The following is a 27,495-nucleotide window of genomic DNA, read 5'->3' as shown; positions in this document are numbered from 1 at the left end:
GGGCTAGCCCGATGAAATTCTAGGCTCGCGGAATCTTCAGGATCTAAGCGCGCCTCGCGCGGCTAAATACGATCGGCGATACAATGCCGTTGTGCACGAAGGGCATGTAGATGCTGTTGGGTTTTGCAGGTTCGATGCCGAGCGTGCCGGTCGGCCTTTCTTATCACGAGATGTTCGCCGTGTCGCTTAACAGCCCGGCGTTGTGGAGATGCCGCGCCTGCGGGAAGCAGGTGACCAATCGTTGGCATCACTTCCACATACACACCGCGCAGCGCTCGCTGTGCCCCTATTGCCCGGCCACCTACAGCAGGATCGACACTCTGCGCTCGCACATACGCACCAAGCACAGGGAGATGCTGTTCGCCGGGAAGGGGTCCTTGTAGAGGACGGTGATTGCCCCGCGAAGGAAGCGGCCGCCGCCACTTCCGCCGCCGCCGCGTCTGCTCTACGAGCGCCCGGTCGCGCCTTTCTTCGGCTTCGGCTTACCCTGACCCCCGTCCCTCGAGTCGCCGGGGTACCGGGGACCCAAGTGGTGGTGAGGCTGTCTTCTCGAAAGAAGAGAGAGTGCTGGCGAGTGCTTCGTCGCATTAATCGCGCGACGATCCCGGGGATTAAGGGAATTGCTCCGGATGATTCTCCGGATACTGGAATCCGAACGAGTCGAGGATCCTAAAAATTACGAAAAGTTTCGGAAACTTCGATGATCCGTTCGATCGGACTCCAGCAGAGAAATCCGGTTTGCGAATCCGGCAGATTCTCGAGTGGTTCTGGGGAATCGATCATTCCCGGGGAAGGAAGGGTGTTGGAAAAAACTGCTACCCTGAGTTTTTCAGCGCGATCGACGCGATGGTATATCGATTCGCGGGGCGAATCCGAACCAATGGCCTCATTAGCGATAATTATTTGCCAATTAATCGGTTTGCCGCGTCTTCGGACAGGTCGTCCGGCCGTTCTACGCGAGAGGAAGGATGGGAAAGAACGGAGGAGAGGCAGGACGGTTATCGATCATACCGCGCCCTCGAAACTTCACATCTCGTCACATCTCGTGAGAGCGGCGGACGGGCGGGCAGAGAAATAAATAGGGCAAGAGGATCTATCGACGACGTGCCCACGCGCTGACGGTCGGGCGGTATGGCTGGCACCGAAGTCAGAATTTTGCGAGGACAATCGATCGATAGTAACGCTTCGAATAGTTTTCGCGAAAAAAAACGGTGAAGCTGCGTCTTGTTCAGTTCTCTGTCTCTCGGTCGGGGCGGACCGCAGGAAACGAGGGGGAGCATTAAATATTGCACATTTCCTAAACTTTACGCGAGGACTTGTTACATTTTTCGAGTACGACAGTTTGTTCGGGCATTTGAAAGAGAGGAGAATCTTTTCCTTCTCCTTTTACCTTTTTACTCATTCATTTCCTCCGTAGGTCGCGTCAAGTAGTCTCCGTAGTCTGCGAGTCAAGTTAAAAAATTGATAACCATTCGAATAAGCTGACTAGTATTATTGCAATTGATATCGCAATTCGTTGAAAATCTCTCTCGTGGAAAACGCTTTCTGATGGCCCGCTCCCGAAGACGTTACGCAAGGTATTACACATATTTATCACATTGTTGTTGATCGGTGTGTACGTTCCGTTTTGTTAATTGATTTCGATCGAACTCGTCTCTACGTTTGTCGATGATTCGGAAAACGAGAGGAGGGAAACAGATGTGCACAAGGAAATGCGTGGTGGCACGCGTGAAGGCCCACGCTTTCCAGCAAGGTAAAAACGGTCTAATTAATATGCAATGGAAGGCTGAAACGCGCGCTGTGATTTTCGAACACCGAAAAATGAAATTTTTTAAAGGATACTACGAATTATCGTAATAGCGATCATTATTCATTGTTATAAAGAGAATCCTGTTAATCATAATATTATTTCGCTATGCGCGATCATTGACGATCATTTCTCATGATTAATTCGCGTTACGAATTACGCAAGCTATTTACGTGTGAGTGAACGAGAGTGCAAGAGGAAGAAAGAAAGAAAGAAAGAAAAAAAAAGATATATGCAAACTACGCTGCTGATCCTCGGTAAACGAAAACGAACATTGTTGAATTCAATTTTACTATTATTAATCTCTTGTAATTAATCTCTTATTTCGTAATTTTGGATCGCGAAGGATCTCGTGAACAATTTTAGCATCATTTTTAGAATGAAATTTATGGCTCATTTTTTTCTTATCTCTTATTTCACTTTATTCTCCATTCTGATTTAATTTCTCCATCCAATTGGGGATTTGATAAACGATAAATCGCGAGGCTGCGAAGAAAGGATAATCATGTATTCCGGAATGCGGGGGCTCGGGGGAAACTGCTGTATTTAATTAATCTTTCAATGCAATTTGACCGCGTCGCTCGCGAGCGCCCGCATCTCTCGTGGACCGGGGATGGCAGCGTGCGAAACGCGCGCGAGACAGACGTTCCGCACGTCCGCAGCAGTATTACGTGCGTGTATGCGGAGGTATGTTCCGTATATAATTCGACGGTGGTTAATCGTCACGTAGGACACGAGTGTCGGCCGCCGCCCGCGGGCGACGTCCCGCGGAAAACTCCGCCGGAGGGGAGGGGGGGGGGAGAGGGTCCGTCACGGGAATACATCGCCGCACCGGCGTCGAGCCTTCCAGTTTCCGGAGCAGCCGTAAGTATATCAAGTTGCCTATATTTCACATGTTTTATCTGTTGCGCGCGGCTGTTACAGCCGGTGATGCAGAGTCGGTACGATCGCGCGACGCGATCGCTAGACGCGCGCTGGCATATTGACAAAAGCGATTTTCGATCAAGACAACAGAGCCGGACGCCTCGAGCTTCCGCGAGACGGTTTGATAACCGTCGTTTATCGGAGCGGCGTTCCGATAGGAAAGAGAATGAGCCGGAGGTCTGCTCAAGCTTGGCGAGACGAGGCCCAAAAATGGGGACTCTAGGCGAGCAGATAATCTTCGAATCCTTCAGGTGTTTGAATCCTTAAAACTTTGTTCGTTCGAATTAATCAACTTGTTATTGGAACACTTTGGGAAAGTTGGATATTTTTAATCGTTTGATTACGTTTGAATGTTGATGTAAAATATTAAGTATATAAAAGATTGCAATGTTCTTCGAGTCACCCGAGTCCTTTTGGGAATTTAATGTTGCGCCGTTTGAGGAAAACCTCCGTCTTGTTTAGATCACTCGCAACGAAATGACATCTCGAGAGGCGTCGGATCATTTCAGATATACCCGAACATTTCACCTTGGACCAATACTCTTCGTGTAATAGACGATTGTAATTGCTGTCGAGGCTCGTAAAGTACCTAAGCAAACCTCACGACGAGATGAGAGTTTTTGACCGTGTGGTTCCTAAGTTTTACTCATAGCAAGCCAAGTCACAATGAGAGTTATGTGATATACATATATATATATATATATTCGGGGCGATATATCCTAAGGCCAATAATTTACAGGGACGGACTGGCCCGATTTCCCGTGGGACGTGAAAACGCGATTTTTATTTGGATCAATGAGCGATGCAAAATGTATGTGAGACTTGAAAATCGGAAGCTATAATAGCGATCTAAGCGCGTAAAAAGAGTCAAGTCATCATACGTCAAGTGTTTTATTCAACTTTAATTTTAACGAGTTGCTCCTCGATCTTAATCGATCGTGTGGTCAGAAGCTCATCCTACGCTCGTGTCGACCAGTCCGCCCATGTGAATTTTTGTGTTGCGTGTAAACTAATTCGCGAGCTGCGAGTGGCATCTCGCGCGGCATCTGCGCGTTGCGACGTCGATTTTTATTTCAGCGTCGTCATCAGAACGCGATTCTGATCGCGGAAGACGCATGTCGCTCCAGTCTCGGATCTTTGTTGTAAAATTCCATGTAAATACCGGGAGCGGAAAGGAGCGATCGCGACGCGCACTCTTCGTTTTCTTCCTCCATTTCCTTTTCTCTTAGGCTATAATGCGATGTCGCGTGTGTACGTTAGAAACTTGCTTCAGTATTTTCGGCGGAGTACATAAAAGCGTGATTATCGGGCGGACCGAATCCGCTTAATTAAAACTTTGGCTAGTCGTACGAGAGAACTCGCGCGTTACATTTCGAGCGCACCTCTGATGATCGTAGTTTTAATAACGACATTTTTTAATCGCATTTTTTTTCTATACATGTATATTGTCCTTTTTGTTTTTATTTTTCGAAGATAGGTCTCCGAGTTTCGGCAAGGCGACGGGAGACACCCACGTTGAATAAAGGTGGACGGTGGACCGCGCGGTTTCCGTTTCCAGGGAAACGATTTGAGGATCGACTCGAGTGTTGTCGCCGCATTAATTCCATGCGGTTAACTGAAAGTTGAGTCGGATTTCGGACGGGATAAAATCGCCGGGGACAACGGCGATCGCGCGCGAGAGGACGCGAAGGGAGATTCGACGCGACGCGCACTTTTTCAATCGCCGGCTCGACGCGGTTTGCGCTCGCTTTAAAAAGTTCCGTGTCCAACCAAATTATCAGGTCTGAACTATTCGAGGCGTGATCGCCCGCATCGCGTCGACGGGGCGCCGATGGAAAGGGGATGATCGCGCGGGCACACACATCCCCCTCGTACCATTGTAAATAGAAAGATCGCGGCCGCGAGACTGGAGTGGTGTCATCTCGGTGATACGTCTAAATGGAATTGTGACGTTTTCTCGATCAGCGCAGGTACATCAAACACGTCGATCCCATCGGAATCCTCCACACGACCAAAATGGAGCTAGGCGTATATATATAGGCATACACGCGCATACATATATTACATAATACATATACATAGATAGCTATAGTGTGTACGGGGCGCGCACCCCAAGAAGTGTATACCGATGACGCACACAAGTCTGCCCACAAGGATTTTCATCCTTGCATCCTCCTGAACCATCCGACATTCGGATACTTTAACGTTAAACATTTTTTAATTGAATTTTACCGATCTTTCCGTATGATTTTATTTCCAATCGATTATTCGTTTTTAATTTTAAGTTTAGCAATTTTCAACATTCTCTTCTTTCAGCATTCTCTTGTGCTGCGGTGATTGGTGGACAGCCTCTTTGTGGAGTGTCCCGTACACATATCCCCGCGTTGGTGGTCCGGTGTAGCGAAAATCAGAACTTCGAATACGTTTAATTTGCTCAGGCTGCGCCGCCAGACTTTTCGAGCGATCGATCGATCCGCTGCACTGAAGTGTCGCGGGGCAAATATTGGCTTCGTCAAATATGCAGCGGCAGTCGCAGCTTCTCGCTTCCATTCGACGCAGCACAACAATAGCAACGGCAGCGGGAAATCAGTTCCGACGAGTTACTTTCTGTCTTCCGTCTTTGCTCGTTCCTTAGTTTCGTGCGATTTCTTTAGCTAGGCAATAACAGAGACACGAGTATCCAAGAGAGGAAAGAGAGAGAGAGAGAGAGAAAGAGATCTCCGATTTCATGACTCTCTGAGATGCTGCAACTAGAGAAACTGCGATCGAATACTGCAACTTTGAGCAGTAGACTGCGAAATCCTCCGATCTGGAAACGTAAGGATTTTCTTACACGAGGACGCTCTGAACGGAGATTTCCGATTTCAGATCTTTGAGTGCTAACCGAATCCTCGGCCCGGTTGCACCAACGTTGATTGACGTCAAATACTTAAGTATTTCATTGTCCTCCTCTTTCTACACTTTAAACGACGCAAAAATCATCACCCTAAGATTCATTTATTGACGCACATTGTCGATGCAACCGTCGGCCATTACGTTTACCCATCTATTCCTCTGTTTGGATTCTCGATCCTTCAGTCCGTACAACTCTCTCGTGCCGATTCGTCATAACGGGTACTGGTCGAACGCGGTCACTCCTCAAGATGAATCGTCTCGCTTCACGCTTGCACAAAAAGATTTCCGCGAGTCCGTTTGTGCACGCGCTCGAGGGTGGTCATCGCCACCCGTTTTCTCAACGATTACTTGTAACGCTACAGTTCCTAGACGACGAAGCGATCTTCCGCACCCGACGTCCGAACGAATTATCGCACCCGACGTCCGACCGAAATATTATAATTATCGCCCATGATACCAAATGTTCCTTAAGTTGCGTCTTTGCGAAAATACTCCTGTAAATAGTCTTAACGTCTACGATAACTGGAAGGCGTGCGAATTGTATGCGAGAGGATGGTCGAATTGAAATGTGATAAGATGTACGAAAAAGAGGAGCGCGCAGCGAACTCTATCGATCACCGGGGATAAAGTTCCAAAGTGTGCTAAGCCCGAGAGAGAGGAGCTTAGATTTCATTACATCATGCACAAATGTTGCGAGAGACTGGATTGGCTAATCGATGATAAAACAAGATGTACATACTTACGAGAGCGATGAACTTTTATTTAATTAATATAAATGTGACTGCACTTTTTTCCGAGTTCCTTTAGCGAGTTCCTTCAATTCAAAGAAATTTTTAAATCTTTCCGCATTTCCAGCGGCTGTAGAAAATCATTAATTTTTATTATCTTATCTGTCGTATGTGAAATTTTTCCGAAACGTGGCTCGTGCTTAGTAAATTTTTGGAACCCAAATGGCTGACGCGCATTCTCGCGACGGAAATTAGAATCGAATGCAGAGTTATTGCACACACTCAATGTAACTATATAAATATCGATATCAATCTGTCAGTCTCGTGTCTCTTTGATGGTACTTAAATGGAACGGGGCCCCTCGGGCCTCTCCGCATTCAGCGACGCAGCGTCAATAATGTTTCTTTCTAAGCGAAGTAAATTATGAAAAAAATATATATGTATATATGTATGTATATATATATATATATATATATATTTATTTATATATTATATATATATATATATATATATATACACATATATACATATATACATAAAACTCTTTTTCTCGTAGCACGTTCCTCCTTTGGCCCGACGTGCGACTCGAGCACATCTTTTGTACATAAAAACGCCGCGAGTCGCAGGCGCGAAGCGCGAGAGGTAATAATTAATTAACCGACGCTCTGTCTTGTCGCAAGTCGTGAGCCGACCTTGCGTATAAACTCATTGCGTTTATATGCGATGTATTTTTGTGAACAGTATTGAAAGTGCTACCGTTGTACAGTTATCACATGGTAAATGTACTAATGATGTACCTATAATGTATATAGATATATTTAATTAAAGTGAATATGAATTTGTGTAATCCTCGAAACTGCTTATTACCTCCCTCATATATATATATATATATATATATATTATGTCCTTGTTTCCGGTCCGAGTGTCCCTGCATTTTGCAGCTTATCACATCGTTCTCTCAGATGCGATGCGCGCTGATTAATGTCATTTGTCTCGCTTATACCACGTTAACTTATCGATAATTTTGACTCGACGCACTAAGTAAATTCATCGCGTTAATTTATCGAAAATTCAAAGACTCGGTTCTCACGCGCAAGGTGAACGCGAATTAAATTTCTAAAGGGGACGCTCGAATCTCATGAATTCGTCTCGTTATCGCGATACATTGTCAGCATTAAGATCAGATAGACGCGATTGTTTCTGCATTCGGCGATTACGTAACTTTACCGGTTACGTGGAACATAATTATCTCGCGAAGCATTTCAGATGCTTTTTATATCCCGCTATTTACGTTGTCACGCAAGTTGTTCAGAGAAACCGGTAGATACGCATGCAGATAACGCAACTACGAAACGACCAACGAATAATAATAATAATTTTCTTGAAATGCAGTGATATAAAGGCAGTTATTAATAATAGATATCAAGAGCGGCTCCTCAAATGCAATGATATTATTTATAGATCTAAATCCAAGAATGATAAGATTGAAAGAAAATTATATATTTATTTATCTCGAGAGAAAGCTTGCTCAAAACAGAATCTCCCTAAAACAGATGAATAAATCGATAAGACACAAGAAGAGTTTTATTCTGGAGAATGGAAAAATTGTGGAAGTCGGAAACGTTAGGCAAAAGGCAATCGCGAAGTTCTCAAATTGATCCCCCACTTCGGAGATTATGAAATCAATATCGTAGAACACATTCTTGTCAGTCTCTATTAATTCAACCATTTTTGCAGCGTGGTACAAAGGGACTGCGAATCGGATTTCTAGGGTCAGGTTCGCTTTAAAAAGAGCATTGTTTGGTCGCAGATAGGATTGAGAGACGTTTTCGCCGGCACGATCGTTGCAAAAGGCGTCCGCGAGTCGCGCGATTGCACACAGAGACTGCAGGCCACTTTTCCGATATGAAAAACGCGAGAAATCCAGTCAGCGTGACATTTGCACTTTGAGAAATTCCGCCGCGCGATAGTAAGCGAAATTATGCCGGGGTGATTTCGTGCACGCGAGGACGAAGTACATACGGAGAGAAAGCGAAAAATACCGTGTGTGGCCTCTCGTTTCCTTCGAACGCGCGACATTTTCCGCCGAAGCTCTTCGAGCTGGTCCCGGAAGCGAGTCTTCGCTCACGACTTTACGACGCGCGTGACACGGAAGTGAAACGATCGACGGTGGCCGTCGGACATGCCGCGGGCCGCCGTTCTACGTGCGAATTTGCAATTTTCCGGCGCGACCGTAATAGCGAAAGTAAGACGCAGCCATTCGATCTTCCAAAATCCGCGTGTTCGAAGGATTGTTCGGATTCCAGATTATCCGAAATGGTAACGACCTAATAAAATGGATGGGATACGTGGAAGTAGAGATAATTCTCGCCTTCGGAAATTTTAGCTCGTTGCGGAGAAGCAGACTCGTCAATGTTTTTAACTCTCCCCAGGGGGGGGGGGGTAAAAATCCCCCATCGAGGTATTTTAAAATAAATGCATCGATTAAATGTGTTTCAATTAATTTCTAAAATGAAGAATATTGTATAATAAAAAAAGTTATATTTTGTGATATTTTAATGATATAATATTAATTAAAATATATTAATGAAATATTTAATAATGCTTCAATAACGGTATTTTTAATTGTTATAGAGAACGATACACGTGGTTAGTGACGCTTATTAAATTATATTTTTATTGAAACATTCGCTATGTTTAAAAATTTTTTTCTAGAATAATTAATGGAATTTATATAATTATATTGTTTATGTAATTTAGAAAAAAAATTTCTTTCTAATTTCTTTCTAATTGTGTATGTAATTTTTTGCTTATAGACACTACAGACGTGCATTTGTGCTCTTGTTATTTATCTCTTTAATAATAGAAGGAGCAAGAACGATATAAGACTATTACGCTATTAAAAAGATATTGATAATATCGACCAGGATCTATCTGATTTAGTCAATAGATGGCGCACGTTTTCATAGTGGCGGCATATCGCATTTCAAAGCGCTTGTACTACACGTGTTTTCGCCCTTTTTTGGGAAGGCAAAAAAGTATGAAATGTAAACAAGAAACACGTGCGACGTTTTTTCATTTTTTTTTCGCACTAGGGCGCACCTGTGGATTTTTAAAAGGCTGTAACTTCTTAAAAAATAGACGTAGAGACATGGGACAAAGACCAATCTTCTTCATTTCGCGTTCCGCAAATGTCGATGTTGAATATATATATTCTTATCATGATAAGATTATGTGTATATACATAAGAGTGTCCGAATATATCAGAATGAAGTATGAAATATTTCGTAAACTATTGATTTTATGAAATTTGTACTTTAATATTTTCTTATCTAAAATAAGTAGAAGAATTATAAGGAAAAAATATATAATTTTATTTAAAAAATGGCGATTATAAAAAAATCTCGACAGTGACATCATCTGTAAATAAATCAATATCGCAATTATGTGGTCTCTTTGAAAAGGATAAAAGATGATGGTATTATAAAAGATGATATTTTTAGCTTTGAAAGATTTATTACACACGTAGCGTTAGTTTTTATTAACTTTATTTTTAATTATTTTATAATTTATATCTACAAAACCTTACTCATTTCTGTTGAAAAAACTCTCGATTTTACTTATAACATACACAGTTAAAGAAATCTTTTTGAATTCGCGAATAATAAAATCAAATTTAATTGACATGATTAATTATGATCTATAAATTTAATAGAAACAATTCGTTTTTAACGAATATATTCAAGTATAACGATTTATTCGTATTTTCATTAATGATATTCGCGGGCAAAATGAAGTAACTCTGATCTCAGACCGCTTTTGATTATTTCACAACATCTCGAACTGTTGTGAACTTTCAAAACAGACAAGCTGACGAGCTGCTGACGACTGTTACTGTTATCAGGAAAATTATGCAACGCGTTCGAAGATAACGTTACATGCGTTTTTCGGTGTCCGAGCGAAGTGAGATGGGATTGAGGAGGGGGTAAAAATGACGAAGGAGGAGATGATGAGGAAGGGGGATGATGGCGCCCATTCACATTTCTGTTCGCCAGATGGCACCTTCTCGTTGGACGTACTCACTGTAATTCACATGCTTCGCACGTTACTCCATTTTATCTCACTTGATCGAGAATGGTGTCATAATTATTGCTCGTTCAGTCAATAAATCCGTAGTTATTGTCCGACGTAGATTGCTCCTGTGACCGGTTGCAATTAGTCATGATTATTAGCTCGCGATGACACTGCAGGCGATAAAATGGAACATAGTGGATGGCAAACTGGAGATCCTGGACCAGACGTTGTTGCCGACAACCACCCGCTACATCTTGGTTGAAGGAGTGAATGATGGCTGGCTGGTGATCAACAAGATGCAGGTAAGTTCACCGTCGAGTCGCGAGTATCTTCTTTCGTGTTTGCTGATAATAAATTATAATTAAATGAAACTGATAATTTGGTGACGGTGTACAGGTGCGAGGTGCGCCAGCCATAGCCATCGTAGGCTGCCTCAGTCTGGCAGTAGAGATCCTTCAACACGCAGGTTACGAGAATAAGATGGTCCTTCGGCAGACTATCGAGGATAGACTGAATTATTTGGTATCGGCACGTCCTACTGCAGTCAACATGAAGATAGCAGCCAACGAGCTCATAGATCTGGCAGATAATCTCAGTAAAGACGATGCTTACACTCTATCCCAGATGAAAGACAGGTATATTCTCAGCTGGCATGCTTTTGGAGAAGAATTTGAGCAATCAGCTTTATGCCATCTTAAAATTTGTATCACAGATTCATTCATGAGATAAACAAAATGCTGCAAAATGATGTGACGGATAATGTAATGATCGGGAATGTGGGAGCGCTTACGATTCTGCGTAATATATCTATAGAGAGTTTTGTTAGAATTCTCACCCACTGCAACACTGGGAGTCTCGCTACTGCGGGATACGGCACAGCTTTAGGTGTCATCAGATCTCTCCACAGTAAGAGAAGGCTCGGTAAATATCATCATTTTCAAAAACGCGAGGTTTCTCAAGTCTATCTCTAAATAAATTTTAATTTGAGTTTTATCTATTCTTTATCTTTTTTTAATTACTAGAATTAAAAAGAGATAAAAATTTAAACCAAGTTAAAGTGTTCCACACATTGAACCATAGAAACATCATTATATTATTCGAACATCAGTCATATCGTTATCGTATTTGTTACAGAGCATGTATACTGCACTGAAACCAGACCGTACAATCAAGGGGCCCGTTTAACTGCATATGAATTGGTACATGACAAGATTCCGGCAACTCTGATCTGCGATGACATGGTCGCCGCGGTAATGAAAACGAAGCAAATCACCGCAGTCGTTGTGGGCGCCGATAGAATCGCCGCGAACGGCGACACTGCGAACAAAATCGGAACTTATCAGGTAACTTAGTCAGCGAGCATATGATATCTTAATTCGCGAATTACAGATAAAATAACGATAACAATGAAGGATAATCAGTGCGATAAAAATAATCTTTATAGATGTCATAGTACCTAGTTACAGCAATTATTACACAGTTATCTATACTGATTACAGATTGCGATCCTCGCAAAGTATCACAATATTCCTTTCTACGTGGCTGCACCACTGACGTCCATAGACTTCCAAATGTCGGACGGTAATAATATCGTTATCGAAGAAAGACCCGAACGAGAAATGACTCACGTAAACGATAAGAGAATCGCAGCAGAGGGCATAGCGTGTTGGAATCCGGCGTTCGACGTGACACCGGCGAGTTTAATTACCGGCATAATTACGGAAGTCGGTGTTTTTGAGCCATCAGAACTGATCAATGGGAAAGAGTTGCTTCATGAAAAAAAATTTTTTTTATAGACGTATGTAGATACATTTATGCGTATTTCGTTATCAATTGAAAATATTAGGATATACGACTGTTAATAACAATAGTCTCTTGAAAACCATAAACCAGTGCTATAAAAATATCCGATAATATGATTTAAGAACTCAGGGAAGTTAACTATATTTATTATAGTTATATTAATTATATTTAGCAAATTAAATTAAAACCAATCAATGAAATTTATAAAATTGATAAACTATTACAGCGTTTTAGGATTGCGATTTTGATATATTAAATTTACACTTTTTTTGCTGCGCGCCACCGGTTAATGATTTCTAATGTGCCTTCAACTTGGTCTTTTAAATTATATATTATATTACAGCACATTTTGAAATTATAAAATTTTGTATTAAATACTTTTTCTTCAATTTTTAGAGATATATGTGAGACATTATTATTATACAATGCTATTCCATATTATTACTAAGAGATTGTTATAGATTTATATTTTATTGAATAAATAGATTATTTATACACCTTTGTGGATACAATATTCGAAATTTATGCATCTTACAATGATAACCGTATTAACTAACACGTTACTAGATACATAATATTGACATTTTCGAAATTTAAATATTTAATTTTTTCGAATTATTAGACAGACTGCATAAACTCCTCGAGCTTCTCTTTCAATAACTCTATAACGTTATGTTCTTTAATAACTAATAACGTTTATGTCCACAGAAAAATTTGAGTCTGTAACCCTCAAAAAGATCTCACTTATCCTCGAAGGTGACATATTCCAAAATTCCAATATGAATCTCTTTCCAACTACGCGAAACTGTTCACGCGCGATAGATCGACAAAATCGTCGGCACGAGTTCCCGCGCGCGAGCTGCGGGGGTTCCTGCGGGAAACCACGGGGATTCTATTTTCGCCGTCGAAAGACGCGCGCGGGATCTCGTCCGCCGCGGGTTCCCGCGGCGCGGTGCTTTAGTACCGCCAGTCTCGCCGTTCCGCGCGGAACTTGGACTCCCGGAATAGTTCCGCGGCGCTCTGAAACTTTTCCGCCGCGCCTCGAAATCGGAAATCAAAACTGGTGCCCGTGCGACGACAGGAGAGACGACTGGTGTTCCATCGCCTCTTGTAACTCACGTTCGCAGTGAGATCGCCACGAACGATCTTCTTGGATCGATCTTGAGCCGTAGGCCGTTGATTTTTTTGTTGTCTGATGGAAGTGGACACGGAGAACGTCGGGATGGACGAGACGGACGCGCTGATGAGGGCCGACAACGACAGCGATGGTGTCCTCAACAGTAAGGACAACGACGACGATGATGCGCCCACCGTCGAAGAGACCTACGAGATCACCACCACCAGACGCAAGACCATCCGCACCAGTTACAAGATCCAGGAGGTAAGCTGCTTGACGATGTGTATACATGACCGATTGCCATAATCGTCCAGTTTCCGGCGGCGCCGCAGCGTGGGCGTTTCGGGTCGGGATAATTGTCGTGGGCGATTTCCGAGAGCGATAAGCTCGGCACGTTTGGGAACGCAAATGCAGACTCGATTAATTAATTAAAGCATAATTAACAAGAATAAAAAGTTATTTACTATTTTATATATATATATAAGAAAAATGAGAAGTTGCATTGTAATGTGTTATTTTAAGAGACAGATGTTAAAGTTCAGGATTTAGAACACGACAGGGAGATTTAAATACGAGAATTCGAGTGGAACTAAGAGTCTTCCGAATTAAATCGATCGGTGGGAAAAATTCTTTTCGTAGATAGATCAGACTGATTTTTTTATAGATAGAACGATTAAACATTCTCTCGCTCCGCGGCGTCGAGTATCTCGCATTATTTCGAATCGCGCTCTGGATATTACGCTGGATATCAATGAATTGTCTCAAAAGTCGTGAGTTAATTATTCCGTCGTAAATTATTCCGTCGATGTTTATTATTCATATATATATATATATATATATATATATATATATATATATACCTGCGGAGGAGTGCGGGCACGATGCGGCTGCGAACGCAACGCAAAATTCATCGGGCAAGCATCATTGCATACGTAATACGGATCTACCCAAACATTGAGTCGAATAAACTATCGTTTATTTATTCTGCGCCCGCCACGTCGTGACTCATCGATATACATCTCGTTATTTAGTTTGGACGCGCGTTAACGCGAACCCCCACGAGATCGCAACGTGCGCGATCTTTTGCGATCTTTTGCGATCGATGGCGCAACGTATTTTCCGCTCGTCGAAGCGACAAAAGAACGGATCCGCCGTCGCGATTGTCGTCCCACGAGAAAACAAACGGCCACGATCCTACGTCATTGTCAGGACGACGATTTTAGAACTGGCAACGAACTCTCCTCGCAGAAATGACGGCCAGCGACGTAAACTCGGCAAACGAGCGGCTGACGACCGGCCGTTCGCCGAGAGGAACTTCCGATGAACAACGACGTGTTCGCGTCTGTGATTTGCGTCTTTCTGTTCCAGCCGCCTGTCACGCGATCTCGTGATTTCTCTGCCCAATTGACATTGAAAAAAAAACGTTTCAACCAACAAGAAATAAAAAATTTTTTCACGAATTCACTTCTGATTCAAGCTCACGGAGCGAGCTTACATTTGTGAAATGAAAGGAAACCCTTCACGTTGTCACAAAAAAGTGTCCTCGAAAATAAAAGCCTTTAACTGTACGATAAGAAACGCTTTACGTAAGAAGACTGGACATGCGGTATAAAAATTGACTTGGAAAAATGAAGACATCGACATATATTGATTATCATTGCCGTTGAAAAATAAATCGAGAGTGTCAAAATTCAAGTGCGACCGACAACTGTTCGCATACCGACGAGAGTTGCAAAATTCTTGGCTTAAGTTCGAATGTCAACGGTGTTCCGCTGAATTAAAAGGACTCGTTAAGCGTAAATTATGTGAGCGGGATGATACGAACCGATACTCTCCAAGTAAATAAAGAAGGGAAGCATTACGAACGATAATCGTAAAAAATTAGTCCTAAAGCGGTTTTTAAGTGATAAATGTCGGCGAACGAGAGTCACATAGCCCATTACATAGGCACGATCGCTCATCGTGCTCATACTTGACGATGGTTTTTCGTTTGTAACGCGATTAGCGGGCACAAAGCTACTATCACGATTCTACATTTAAACGGGAAACGCGGCGCTTCGTTAAAGCAGAGCGGCTAAATTGCAGTCCACTTTGTCGAGGACGGCACGTGACAGCATAAATTTCACCGGCGATCTGCTTTCGTGAAAGCGACGATCTGTTTCCTCCGTGACCGCTTGATGAAGACACTTGCTTTCCGAACACTCTGTTGCAACACGATCACGAAGAAATTCTATCCGTGCGGCTAATTTTGTATTAGTGTGCGTGCTGCCAACTGCGCCCCGTTTCCATGCTTTACGATATCAAATTTGGATAAAAGGGACAATATTCTGGGAAATGGAAATGATTCTATGCGCGTGAACAAGTGATGATGATGAGAGAGCTCTGGGAAGAATTATTTATAAGGAAACACACACACACACACACACACACACACACACACACACACACACACACACACACACACACACACACACACACACACACACACACACACACACACACACACACACATGTCTTTATTTTTTCGAGGATATCATTTTCACAACATTGTGATTCTGAAGGCGTAAATAATAGTTACTAAGTGTTTAGTTTTAAGCAACGTTTAGAGCACGGAGAATCTTGGACTTTGCGCAAATTTCCAGATTACTCAGGCAACCGTGCAATAATTTCCCGCGAATGATCTACGATTCTTCGATGATCGTCCGCGAAACAGACGATCGCCATAGTCTCGTTTGCGACCTCGGTGCTATTTTAAAAGTACCTCAGCGGTAATTCCCCGATTCGTTCTATCCTGTAAAGCCCGCGGACGCGCGGCGGGAGTAACGATTTATCGAACAAGTGGCTGGATACGAATCGATGCGCTACTTTTAAGTCGCGGATGCTGGCGCCGAGTCGCGTCTCGGCTTTATAAATACGAGAAAATCGATGGGTGTTTTCACGTTATGAAACCGACCGGCTTCCGGGCCGTTGAATGAATACGGGGCACACACTCGGGCAAACGAGTAAATATGATGTAATGACGGGCAGGTGAATACGGGCGAGTATTGTCGACAAAACGCGCCTCTGCGAACGGAGACGCGAAAAACGGACGTTCAACCAGGCTAAATACACGAGGACTTGAAATTCCACGAAATTTAATTCAATGTACGTGTTTATTTGACGCTAACGTTTAACGACAGGGAACTTAAGCGATGGCGCGAATCGCCCCGACGACACATTATAGAAACAGGAGAGACGTTTTAACCGGCGCGCTGAACGCGAGCGAAAAGTGAACGAATAAGCAGACGAGTTAGACGAGTTTCTCTGTAGCAGCTGCCGCGCATAACGTTAGCGAAACGTCAGCAAATCATTCGGGGCCGTAAACGGAACGGAAATCAATTTAAGCGCTGCGAGCGCGGCACCGGAGCCTTCGACGACGTTTGTTGCTGCAATTAACACTCGGAGCTCTTAAGCTCATTTTTTTTGCCGCCGATTATTTTACGCCGGGTTTACGTTCGCGAGTTTCAAACTGGATCGAATATACTTTTATTCACGGGATATAAATTCATTTGATATTTATATCTCGATCACTTTCTTGTTGGACTTTCTCCTAGAAGAAAGGATTTTCAAGTTGAGAATATAGTCATTAAAGAGAAGATTTGTGTGTGTGCTAAGTTGATTAGATTGACATATTTTGGAATTCTCGCCGAACGTTGGTTATTAAATCGATTTATGTCTCGTTCGAGAACGGCTGACGAAAAGCAGAGACAGCTCGAAGAGAAGCTCCAGATTGTGAAAGAAACGGAAGAGAGAAAAATCGATGAGAAAGAGAGTCGATGAGAGAGAGGAAACGAGCTACGTATAAACTCGGCGACGTAGTCCGCGAATTTGTCCCGTAAATTACTCGCTCTGTTTCCGACGTTCAATTAGTCATCGTAATTCTAAGTTATCCGACCGACCGACGATACCAATACTGGCAGCTGTTGAATTATTTTCGAGTTGCGTCCGATCTGAATGAGTTTTCTGTCTACCGTGTTTCATTTGGGAAAGCCGTAGGAAAAAGTAAAAATATCCATGCGTTTCCAAGAATATCTCAGACTTCGACATTCACTCTTTTTTAATAAAAACGCAGTTAACACGAAACTAATAGAAGTTCAGCAACTGAAAGTTTGTAACAAAACTTTTTTTCTACATTGGGCGTAAAGGTGGTAAACTAAATTGATTGAAAGATTTAAATTTTCTTACATATCGCGATGAATTACAATGATAATTAAAGCGCACCTTACACTTCGCGCTTCACGTTCGACGTCACGTGGCAATAAATATGTCCAATAGCGTGATACTAATGAAAACCGCTGGACCAGAAAGAGAGTTAATCGCATGCGAAATGTCGCGAGAATTGGCCGGCCAACCTGCCGCTGAGAAACGAGTTGACACACCGGCATTGGCATTTAACGCAAATTTACCCGAGCTACCGCGCGTGCAATACATATCTTTGCCGTTTATCAGCCGGCCGATAATGGACGCGACTTCGGCCGGCATTCTATTGTCGACTCCCGCCGCCTAGCCGGAGATTACTACGGATACCTGTTGAACTCCATTCACGGGTTGCATCCGCATTCACCGTTACATGCAGCTCCCGCTGTATCTCCTCCATCACGAATACGCTTACGACTGACTTACGGCCTACGAGCCAGACCGCTATTGTTAAACGCGATTTCGCGATCGGTGCAAACTAGGCGTGCGGACTGCAGGTGTAAATGGAAACGGGGGTGTGTTTCGGGGGGGGGGGGGGCAGATATCGGCGTTTCATCGCGACGAACACGGCTCGTACACGCGGCACCGCTCGTTTACATCCGACGACACCGAATGCAGCTGCTCGTCCAGCCAAGAATCGCGAGGAGCTATCTGTCATAAAATTACGATTCTGAGTTATAATAATGAAAACAAGGAAAATATACCCAGATAGACGTGTATAAATTGGACTTCAACTTTATATCAATCATACGATGCTTGTGCTTCGTACAAGTATTCGGTTGAAATTACAAAATAAAACAAGGGAAATGGAGATATGAATAAAATTGACAATTTATTCAAAAGGACACTTTATGTAGAGATATAAAAGCGAAAAAAATCACAAATAATCGCTGAAAATAAATTTTGATACACACATATTGCTACAGCAATATAACAAAAAATTAAATTATTTCAGGAGATAAATTTTATTTTACATGTATTTGTTTTTATAGATATAATAAAAGAATTATAAATTTTTCATCAATTAATTACCTGCATATCGTGACAATCATATTAAATATGGCATGTGGACCGCACAAAATATAAACATGAAGCAATGCAATAAAAACAAAAAATGCAATAATAACAAATAGTGAATCGAATTTCAATCTGGCAAGCGAACTTGTCTCTTTCAGCTTTTTCACGCTACGCTCAACGCCGATGATTAATGTTATAGGAAGGTGTCATTAAAGCATTTGAGAGAAGATCGGCATTTATCGGGAAGAGCCGGGCGATTATTTTAACATTATACGAGATAAGAATAAAGAATAAAGATGAGAAACCGCGCGCCGCGCGAGTTTGAGCACTCTTGGCACGCACAGCGGAGACCCGACAAAAATTCCTCCTCGCGTCCTCGGGTCATCCGACCTTGCGCCTGCGAGACCGTGAGGTGATGGCATTATGATCCGCAATTAACGGCGTCGATAAAATTCTAGGCATCCGCGCTATCCGGGTTCGAGAGGAAGTGCAGAGGCGTGCGCCTGGTCCGCGTTCCCGGTTGCGTGATCGAGACGCATTAATCCCCGCATTTTATAGGATTATCGGGATGATCGTCGATACCGGGCGAGAAAATACCGGGGGGAGAACCTCCCGGTGTATCGGCTCGATGGATCGAAGAAGAAGTCTGAAAATCGGCCGGCGTCGCTATAATACCAGCCGAACCGTTCTCCCCCGGTCGCGACGCAGCCATCAGAATCTATTTATCGAGTTCGCCCGATGCGCGATGCAGCTGACACCTCGTTTTCTCGCGTTTGCAACTGGTGCGGTGGGTGCCTCCGAAAATATTTCACTCGGTCGACGCGCCGCGCCGGCCGGGCCGACGGCCGTCGTCGTCTGTCCGCGCGCGTTGCGTTCGCCTTTCGACGTTGTACTTAAATCTTGATGAGCGTCGTGCTCACGTCGTTTGCGCGCGGAGCGACGACACTTCGCGAGTATCGACTCACCTCGCAAATTCGGTTTCCGGGTGCAACAGGTCGAAAACTGGGGACGACCCGCCGAAATCCGCGATCTCTTCGTCGCGGATTATAAATAAGCCGACGGTGACGTAGGGCCGCGGCACATTTGGCGATCGACGTCAGACGTTATACTGCGAGCGCATGTGTGCAACGTTATAAATTAAGTTTACGGCCTCGCGGCCGTAATATTTTTAAAGCACCTCACCACCGACGCTCGCTCGCGGAGTACTCGAGCAGTGGACCGAAGATCAAAAGTCTCCAGTGTTCTCGGATTTTTTTAATTACAAGCCGTCTCTCTCTCTGTCTCTCTCTCTCTCTCTCTCTTTCCCTTTTCTAAATTTTCTACGATCGAGACACTTCCTTTGTATATAATTTATCTCGAGTTTAAGCTCGGATTCTAGCCCTGATATTAAACGGATTCTCGAGTTTCTTAAGGGGCTCTTTAAGAATCGTTCAGGAAAAAAGGCGCATTTGTTGAACTTGCCTGTCGCGTAAAGGAGAGTAATTCTGAATGAAATGCGTCATTTGGCAAGGAACGTTGCGATGCAACGAACGCTAAACGAATACGTGTAGGAACAGAGTTGCTACGTCGCGACATAATGCGACACGTCGTCCAACGCTAACTCCAAGAATCAAGTTAATTTGCTCTTCTCGTGCGTCCATCTCTCATGAATACTTTGTGTAGAGCACGATATTCCTTCGTAATTTATTACGTCACTTGTATACGGAAGTCCAACTTCGTCTATCAAGAAGACAAACGTTATTTACATGAAGAGTACAAGAATAATAAATCTCTCAAACTTTCATTTTCAATTCGTAAAAATATCTGATATATTTTAGCTTCCTCTCTAGAGGAGAAAGTGGTATTATGAACTGTGTAGGTATTATAACTATTCGTAATAGTTCTCCTTATTAAATGACGAATTTTCGTAATTACCTTTGGAATTATTTGATTAGTAGCTGTTATACAATGACGCTAATACATAATAGTTGACATTTATTACACGGTATTTTTATTTTTAAGCATCAATATTGTGTCTTTTTTAAATCAAGTTTTTAAATCTTTTTTTGTGACGATCCATATTCTACCATCCCTATTCTTTTTTAATCCATCATACAATCGGTATATTTTTATAAATAACGTCCAATGTAATAAACATTTCATAATTTTGAATCTAAATTTATTGAACAACATTTTGATAAATATAATCGTCAAATTTTCAATTAAAGATATTGATTATTAACAAAGTACAAAGCATACCGTAAAAAAACATAAATGTGTGGCCATAATATCACCTTCTCTTCTCATCTCACACTGTCGCAATCGTTTAAATCCTTTCCTTGTCCATTTTTAATCTTTGAAGTTATCAATCTCTAAAATCCCCGAGGATTAGATTTCTACGAATGTCCGCGCTTACCTCATCGCTTATTATATTAGCGTATCACTTCATTCATCGGTAATATGTCCCTTTCAATCCCGCGAACGGACGTTTGGCAGGCGAGCCTGCCTTTCAGCAAGGCGAGGCTATCGAATATTTTCCGACTGGCGAGATAAATCAACGGAAGATGGACATGCGTCTCCGGCGAACATATTCCGACGGCCGTTGCCGATCGAGGATGAGGATCGGGCCAGATTTGCAGCCGCGTCACGTTTCATCCAGAAGCAATTTTTGCCGTCCGGCGTCTAACGAGAGCGAGCCGGTACGCGCGCGCGTTCGTCCCGCTTTCGTCTCGCTTTCTTGTATACGGAAGTCCAAATGCCTACGACGTGGTGTTTCAATTAGCGAGGGCACCCGCCGATCGGCTCGGTCGATGGGCCGCCGCGTTGCACGTCGTCGGTCGTCCCGATCTCGAAATAGATCGAGTTCACGCCCGTCCCTCTCTCTCTCTCTCTCTCTCTCTCTCTCTCTCTCTCTCTCTCTCTCTGTCTCTCGCCGTCCACGGATCACCTCGCGATGTCTCGACCCTTTGCTGCCCGTTTTCACACCCGTCCGATTATCCCGCCGTGGCTTTGTCGTGCGCCACGTCGTTCGACGGCGCGATCCCCGGCGAGCTTTGGGCGAGCTTCAACCGCTCGTGAACCTTTACCCTTCAAGTACCGAACTCCGGCGTCCAGAAACGCGACGTTCATCGAACCGGTCGAGCTATTGAACACTCCAATTTTACCTCGACGTGATCAGTAATAATATTGTAATAATTAACTTTTGTAATTTTTATGTTTTGCGATGATTTAATATAGACGTAAGTAAAAGACGTAAGTATAAAGCCGAGGATTTTGTTAAAAAACATCGCTTTGAAATCTTATCTTAGTGGAGAATAATTGTGCGGGATGGACGATAGCTAAATAGTTTCGTACATAGAGAATGAAATTCGTGGCCGATAATCAAAATTCGAGACGGCGTAATTAAATATGTGACTCGTTATTTTTTATTATCATCGTTCGGTGCTTTATTTGGAAATGACAAACCACTCCATTTGACAAAGCGCCGACCTGTCACAGACGGGAAAATTGAAAGAAAAATCAATGTGTTATCATCGGTCGAGAGTAATTCTCGTTCGCTGAGGTCAACAAACTCATTGTCACGTCAATCTCACGGACAAGAAGTCAATCAAAGTATCTAAAAAAAAAAAAATCTTACAAATTTACGTTACAAATTTTGGTTTATATCGAAAAACATTACGTCCCATTGAACAATTGTTTATTTGTCATTTAATTCAGATTAATCATTCCTGACAAAAATAAGTCTAAATAATCCTGGCATGACTTTGTCTATTTATCAGATGCAAAAAATAGTTTGCAAAATAACATGATGTGTCTGATGTGAAGATTGATTGTCATTGGCCAGTACAAGATATTTTTTCGAGAGGATATACTTTTGCGTGTTTAACGAGATGGTTTTTAACGAGATGGATGATGCGGAAAAGATAATCAGGCAAGGCGGAATCGAAGGCCAATTGAGGAAGGTCCGCGATGTACAGTTTTCCATATAACGAAAGAGAAAACACTCATCGTGTTGTTGCTGACGTAAGGACACCCAACGAGGAAGGGAAAAACGGCAGAGCGGACTTAAAAATAAACTCGAAACAGTTGCGTCGATGGAAAGTTTCTTTTCTCGATTTCGAGATAGAACATAGCTTGCGATGAGTTTCGATTGCTCCGAAATAATACTTCTTGCAGGACATTCTAAAAATACAAATTTTTTTATGCAAAAACCGTTTTTCGTTTGTTAGCATCTTGTTGGACAACTTTAATGTGCGACGCTTTTATGACAAGTCTTTTAAACCGTTTGATTATTTTTCTGCATCTGTGCATTCTGTTTTTTTCTATTTTTAAAATACATTTTTCGTTATCCGCATAACTAAAAATGGAAAAATTTGAAATCAATGTTAAACAGATGATCGGAGCTTCGAGGAGCTATGAAGCTCCGCGAATCGCAAATTGATTCGATATCGTGAACAAAGGCTAATGCAATTAGCAGTGCAAATTGTCTTGCCCGAGGAAGTATTATTCCGCCCTGATAATAATGTTTTATCGTCTCTTTGGTGTAGCCGCAACCGCATCAACACCAAACGATACGTTCGAGCCATTTGTTATTTGTCCGACGTTCATCCCGGAATGATTAATTAGATCCCGTAATTAGTGTCGCATTCTCCGAATTGTCCTTCTATTCTCTCATTGCCCTAGAAGCTAGATTCGGTCAACGAGAATTACGGGTGCTCCACACATCACACACACACACACACACACACACACACACACACACACACACACACACACACACACACACACACACACACACACACACACATACAATCAGCTTTGAGAACTCATTGCCCCTCTCGACATAATGATTTCTTCCTCATAATTCGACGCGTACCAGTTTTTGCAAATACGTTTAATCGTATATCATAAGTGTATATATTCTTTGCGAAAAGAAAACTCTCTTCTAAAATTGAAGTCACCACACGGAAGTATAGTTCAGACCGCACGTTTATTTTTAGCACGTTAACAGATGAGCCGATCAATCGCACATGTCACAACGAGAATATCCCGCGGGTAATTTTCCGTTTTAATCTCGCACTCTCGACTCGCGGATTTTCATACGCAATCAAAAACCGTCGTTCTCAATAACTTAACTCACGGTAGCTCCGGTAATTTCTATCCGTTTTCATCTTCCCGCGAAAATGTAAACGTAAATTTACACGGCAATTGTGCCTTTCTATCCGGCGAACGCTCAATTGACGTTCAACTTTTATTACGTCTTACGATTTTCGCAAACTTGAAATGTTCTCAAGTTTAGCATAATACGTCTAACAAGATAGATAAAAATAAATTTAAAGCAATTAAATATAATTTTAATTATTTAAGAGTGATTTACACAGATAAAATCTGACTTCTCAGAGGAAGTTGCTTAGGAGGATCTAGGATCTAAGGGCGACTCTATTATGTTAATTAGCACGTTGTTTTAGAAAACGTGGAAACTTGCTCACATAGAAACATAGGATAATTTTGTATTTTCTTTCTATATTTATTTTATATTTGCATCGTACAGCGCGGTGCAGGGAATAATTGAATTTTTCCGAGGCAAAAAGGAGGTCATTTCGCAGACAAAATTGCTTGTTTTCGCTCGCGATTGTTGTGCGGCGCATATTGAAACTGGAAAATTCGCACGAACGATCATCAGACAATCGACGTGCGAAATTAGCTCTTTAATCGCGCAGATGATATCCCTGCGGCGCCAGAGAGAAACGTTTAATTCCCGTCGCGTAAATTATTTTCCGAAATAGAACCGATCAATTTAACTTTCATGTTACGCATGTTTACGCATGTCTGGCGACGGTCTCTAAATACGAGAGAAATTTGCATAATATATCGGCGTCCAAATGATGCCTTCGCAGACTTAATTAGAGACTTTTCCCGCGAGATACAGAATACAGGAGAAAGCGAAAGAAATCTGGAGTACTAAAGAAGAATAACATATTGTATCATTTTAATTTCTTCTCTCTTTCTGTGTAAAAATTTCAATTACGTTTTGGTCCACATATAAAATCAAGTCTTCAAATTTTCTCTCATCATGTCAATTTTTTGGCATTTCTTTCGATGTCTCTCTTTTTAATTCCTACATTTAAAAATTGCACTTTTTGTTTTAATAATTATTATTTTATTAATTTTATTAATTCTTTTTTGTATCAGTAGTAACTAACTGATCAGAGCTGGTTCCTGGTTCTTTGAATTTGGAAAAGCTCGGCTAAGCTCGTTTCTTAGATCGAAACCTCTTCTGGCAGCCTGACGACTGAGGGTAAAATCGGATACAGTGGCTTCTTTATACTAGCGATACGAGCTTGGCAAGCTTTCGCACCATCTGACGGTTCTTCCGGAAGGGTTTTCGCACGGATAGCTTTCAAGCTCGTGCGAAAGCTTCCAAATGGTATCGCCATCTATTCATAACATAGAGAACAGGTATTGCTGTTACAAATAATTTAACTGAAATAAAACAATTTGCATATTATCGCCGCTACTGATCAATGTAGTTAATCAATGAGATTTAATGAGACTTGATTAGGAATTGTAATTTGGTTTTTTATTATACTGAATGTTATATTAATAATCCACACATTTTCTCATAACTGGGCGGTTCTTATAAAACTAATTTCTTGAGACTTTTTGGTTTATTATTTGGTTTATATAAATGCAAAAAAATATTAATATATAAAATTACATTAATTTCTGACAGTTTTTGAAACATTCAAATTGTATTTAAATTTTTAGCAGTAATTATAAATATAGTTATTATTTCCAAAGACCGAGGATCTTGCTTTCTCTTTCAAATCTTATTTTCAAATTTTTATTTACTTTTTCAAAATTATAATAATTTCAAGAAATATTGATATTTATTATAAAAAATTTGAAAATTCTCGATAATCAGACTGATTAATAATTCAAAATTATAACTCGTTTGAAAAAATATTGAAGCGCGTCATCGATGGCGACGCAAGGATGCCGATCGTCGACAGCTGAGGGAAAGGATCGCTCACGCCGGAGAAAAATCGAGCGCGGAAGGATCTCGGTCTTGGCGTCGCGTCGCGTCGCATCGCGACGCGATATTTTGCGCGATGCGCTTTTTACCGCGCGTTGTCGTCGCGGCGGGTGGCGGCCTAATTATATGTGTTTCTCCGTATTTCTGGAAGCGGCTCGCGGATGGGGCGCAGCGCGGTCCGCTCGCGGTACAGCGAAGACGTGTGTTTCCCGGCTTCAGTCGCGCGTGATCCATCTCGAATCGCGCATATCTCGCGGTTGGTCCACAAGTGTTCCTTCTTCTTCGTAAAGCGACCCTTGGTCCTACCCTGAGTGCCGATCGTATCATCGAAGCTCGCTCTCGCGCTAGCGATCTCGCAGCGGCCGTTCGCTCATGAGGCGGGCATGATTTCGATATCGAAAGAGCGAGATGGCTCGGATCGATCTTCGGCTCGACTAAATACACTCACTTGCAAGTTCTTCTCTTCTTTTTTTTTTTGTTTAAGATAATTTGATTTCCATTAATGAAACGTTTCGTAATTTTAGAAAAAATATTATCCTTATGGCATTTTTTACGGAGAGATATTGTTTTATAATTGTCGAGATTAGTATTTAAACAATCCCAATGATTAGCGACAAATTAAAAATTTTATATCAACGTTTCGAGTTTGATTTAAATAGTTGATTTAAATAATTTAGGAATTTAATTTCTCGTGTGAGATGTTTAATTTCTCGGATATTATGAAGCTATGATCATGTACGAACTTGCAGAATCTTTTCTGACGCGTCGGGGGATAACCGAGAGAATATTTTAAAGTGTCTGAAGAATTTAGGAAGGAGTGACGTTTAAGTTGTGCGAAGGGAGATACAACGACCACAAGCATGGCGACCACGGAGATCTTCCAGGACTGGGATTCTCCATACGATAATCTCAGTGTAATGAAGACCACCACCACCACCAGAAAAACCACAACAACAACCACTAGAATAGAGGTAGAGTTCGAAAAACCAGACTTTACGTGTTTAATGAATTTAATATTTTTTGCGCTCTCCTAGATTCAAAAATATTTTGTAAATACATTTGAAAATCTTAGATTCAGGAATCCAGTTTAAATTTTTAAGCCGCGCGATATTCTCCGATTCTAAATATTCAAATCTTTGTCGGCTATTCAAATCCTGTTGAGTATTATTATTTTATTAATAATCCAAGCTGCTTTAAGATCCGAATCTGCTATTATTCGCGTCGCAATTGAACACAAAAAGCGATTCTGGAATTAAATCTGATGATCCTGCCAGAATCGGTTGCGCGTGCCTGCTCCTTCATACATCATACTGATCGCGTATCTCTACGCCTGTCAGACGAATCATAAACATAAGATAGGATATATATAGAATTTCACTTGCGACTTGCGGAAAACTCGCGGATTAACGTCAGAGGATTAGACCGGGAATGGGTGGAAAAGCCAAGAAAACGTTTTCTTGACACGCGTAGGTCGAATGTACAAAGTAGTTGCCATCGCACGCGATTAGTCACGGGAGTGGTTTACGATTTTCCGACTGTTTATCCGTGAATCAGGTCCGCGAGGCAATGGCGGGCTTGCGTCCTGGCAGCTGTTCTGTAAACCTGCGGAAAACTCTGCATCTTGCTGGAGACACAGTCGTGTTTTCAGAAAAATCACGAATTTTCTGTCTGCAAAATAAAAAAAACCGAAAAAAATCAGAGAAATTAGTCACGACTAGTCACTAGTCCCAAGTTATTAGAGGCTGTTACGTTCGTCTGTTAATAGAGATATTTAGATTTTTCAATCATTAGAAAGAGATAAAGTAGCTTATACTTTTAAATGACATTTTTATTTATATTTAAATGACCTTTATTGCATTGTTCTGTTATATTTCGTTAA

The 27,495-nt window shown here is 42.0% G+C and overlaps 3 protein-coding genes and 1 long non-coding RNA gene across 15 annotated transcripts in view; 3 read left to right on the top strand and 1 right to left on the bottom strand.

The window, feature by feature from the left end:
* LOC105429843 (uncharacterized) overlaps nucleotides 1-7,201 on the top strand; it is a 62,505-nt gene extending 55,304 nt beyond the window's left edge. Inside the window, exon 5 of one of the 2 annotated variants that reach the window (XM_089072525.1) lies at nucleotides 5,048-7,201. In XM_089072525.1, coding sequence (XP_088928651.1) covers nucleotides 5,048-5,160 — 113 coding nt within the window. In that variant the 3' untranslated portion in view covers nucleotides 5,161-7,201. Of the gene's footprint in view, nucleotides 1-129 lie in introns of both variants that reach the window. The other variant, XM_089072523.1, reaches the window with a different exon arrangement.
* Nucleotides 7,202-10,348: 3,147 nt separating this feature from the next.
* On the top strand, nucleotides 10,349-12,726 carry LOC105429845 (methylthioribose-1-phosphate isomerase). The gene is made up of 5 exons (XM_011643052.3): nucleotides 10,349-10,730; nucleotides 10,825-11,063; nucleotides 11,141-11,349; nucleotides 11,563-11,771; nucleotides 11,928-12,726. The coding sequence occupies exons 1-5, from the start codon at nucleotides 10,593-10,595 to the stop codon at nucleotides 12,222-12,224; spliced, it is 1,092 nt and encodes a 363-aa protein (XP_011641354.1). The 5' UTR covers nucleotides 10,349-10,592; the 3' UTR covers nucleotides 12,225-12,726.
* On the bottom strand, nucleotides 10,483-11,609 carry LOC148937595 (uncharacterized). Its single transcript, XR_016138311.1, has 2 exons — nucleotides 11,477-11,609; nucleotides 10,483-11,395 (listed from the first exon to the last, which is right to left on the bottom strand). It is a non-coding gene; the product is annotated as an uncharacterized LOC148937595 (long non-coding RNA).
* Nucleotides 12,727-13,157: 431 nt separating the features above from the next.
* The window catches only part of tmod (tropomodulin), a 48,022-nt gene continuing 33,684 nt past the window's right edge, over nucleotides 13,158-27,495 (top strand). For 5 of the 11 annotated variants that reach the window (XM_011643045.3, XM_089072529.1, XM_089072527.1 and 2 more), the window contains exon 1: nucleotides 13,160-13,612. In XM_011643045.3, coding sequence (XP_011641347.2) covers nucleotides 13,427-13,612 — 186 coding nt within the window. In that variant the 5' untranslated portion in view covers nucleotides 13,160-13,426. Of the gene's footprint in view, nucleotides 13,613-25,832; nucleotides 26,067-26,365; nucleotides 26,588-27,495 lie in introns of those variants that run through there. The other 6 variants (XM_011643044.3, XM_089072526.1, XM_089072533.1 and 3 more) reach the window with 5 other exon arrangements.

The sequence above is a fragment of the Pogonomyrmex barbatus genome, unplaced genomic scaffold (assembly GCF_055798465.1).
Source record: "Pogonomyrmex barbatus isolate J1 unplaced genomic scaffold, ASM5579846v1 scaffold13, whole genome shotgun sequence".
NCBI classification, from domain to species: domain Eukaryota; kingdom Metazoa; phylum Arthropoda; class Insecta; order Hymenoptera; family Formicidae; genus Pogonomyrmex; species Pogonomyrmex barbatus.
This window is presented reverse-complemented; position numbering and strand designations above follow the sequence as displayed.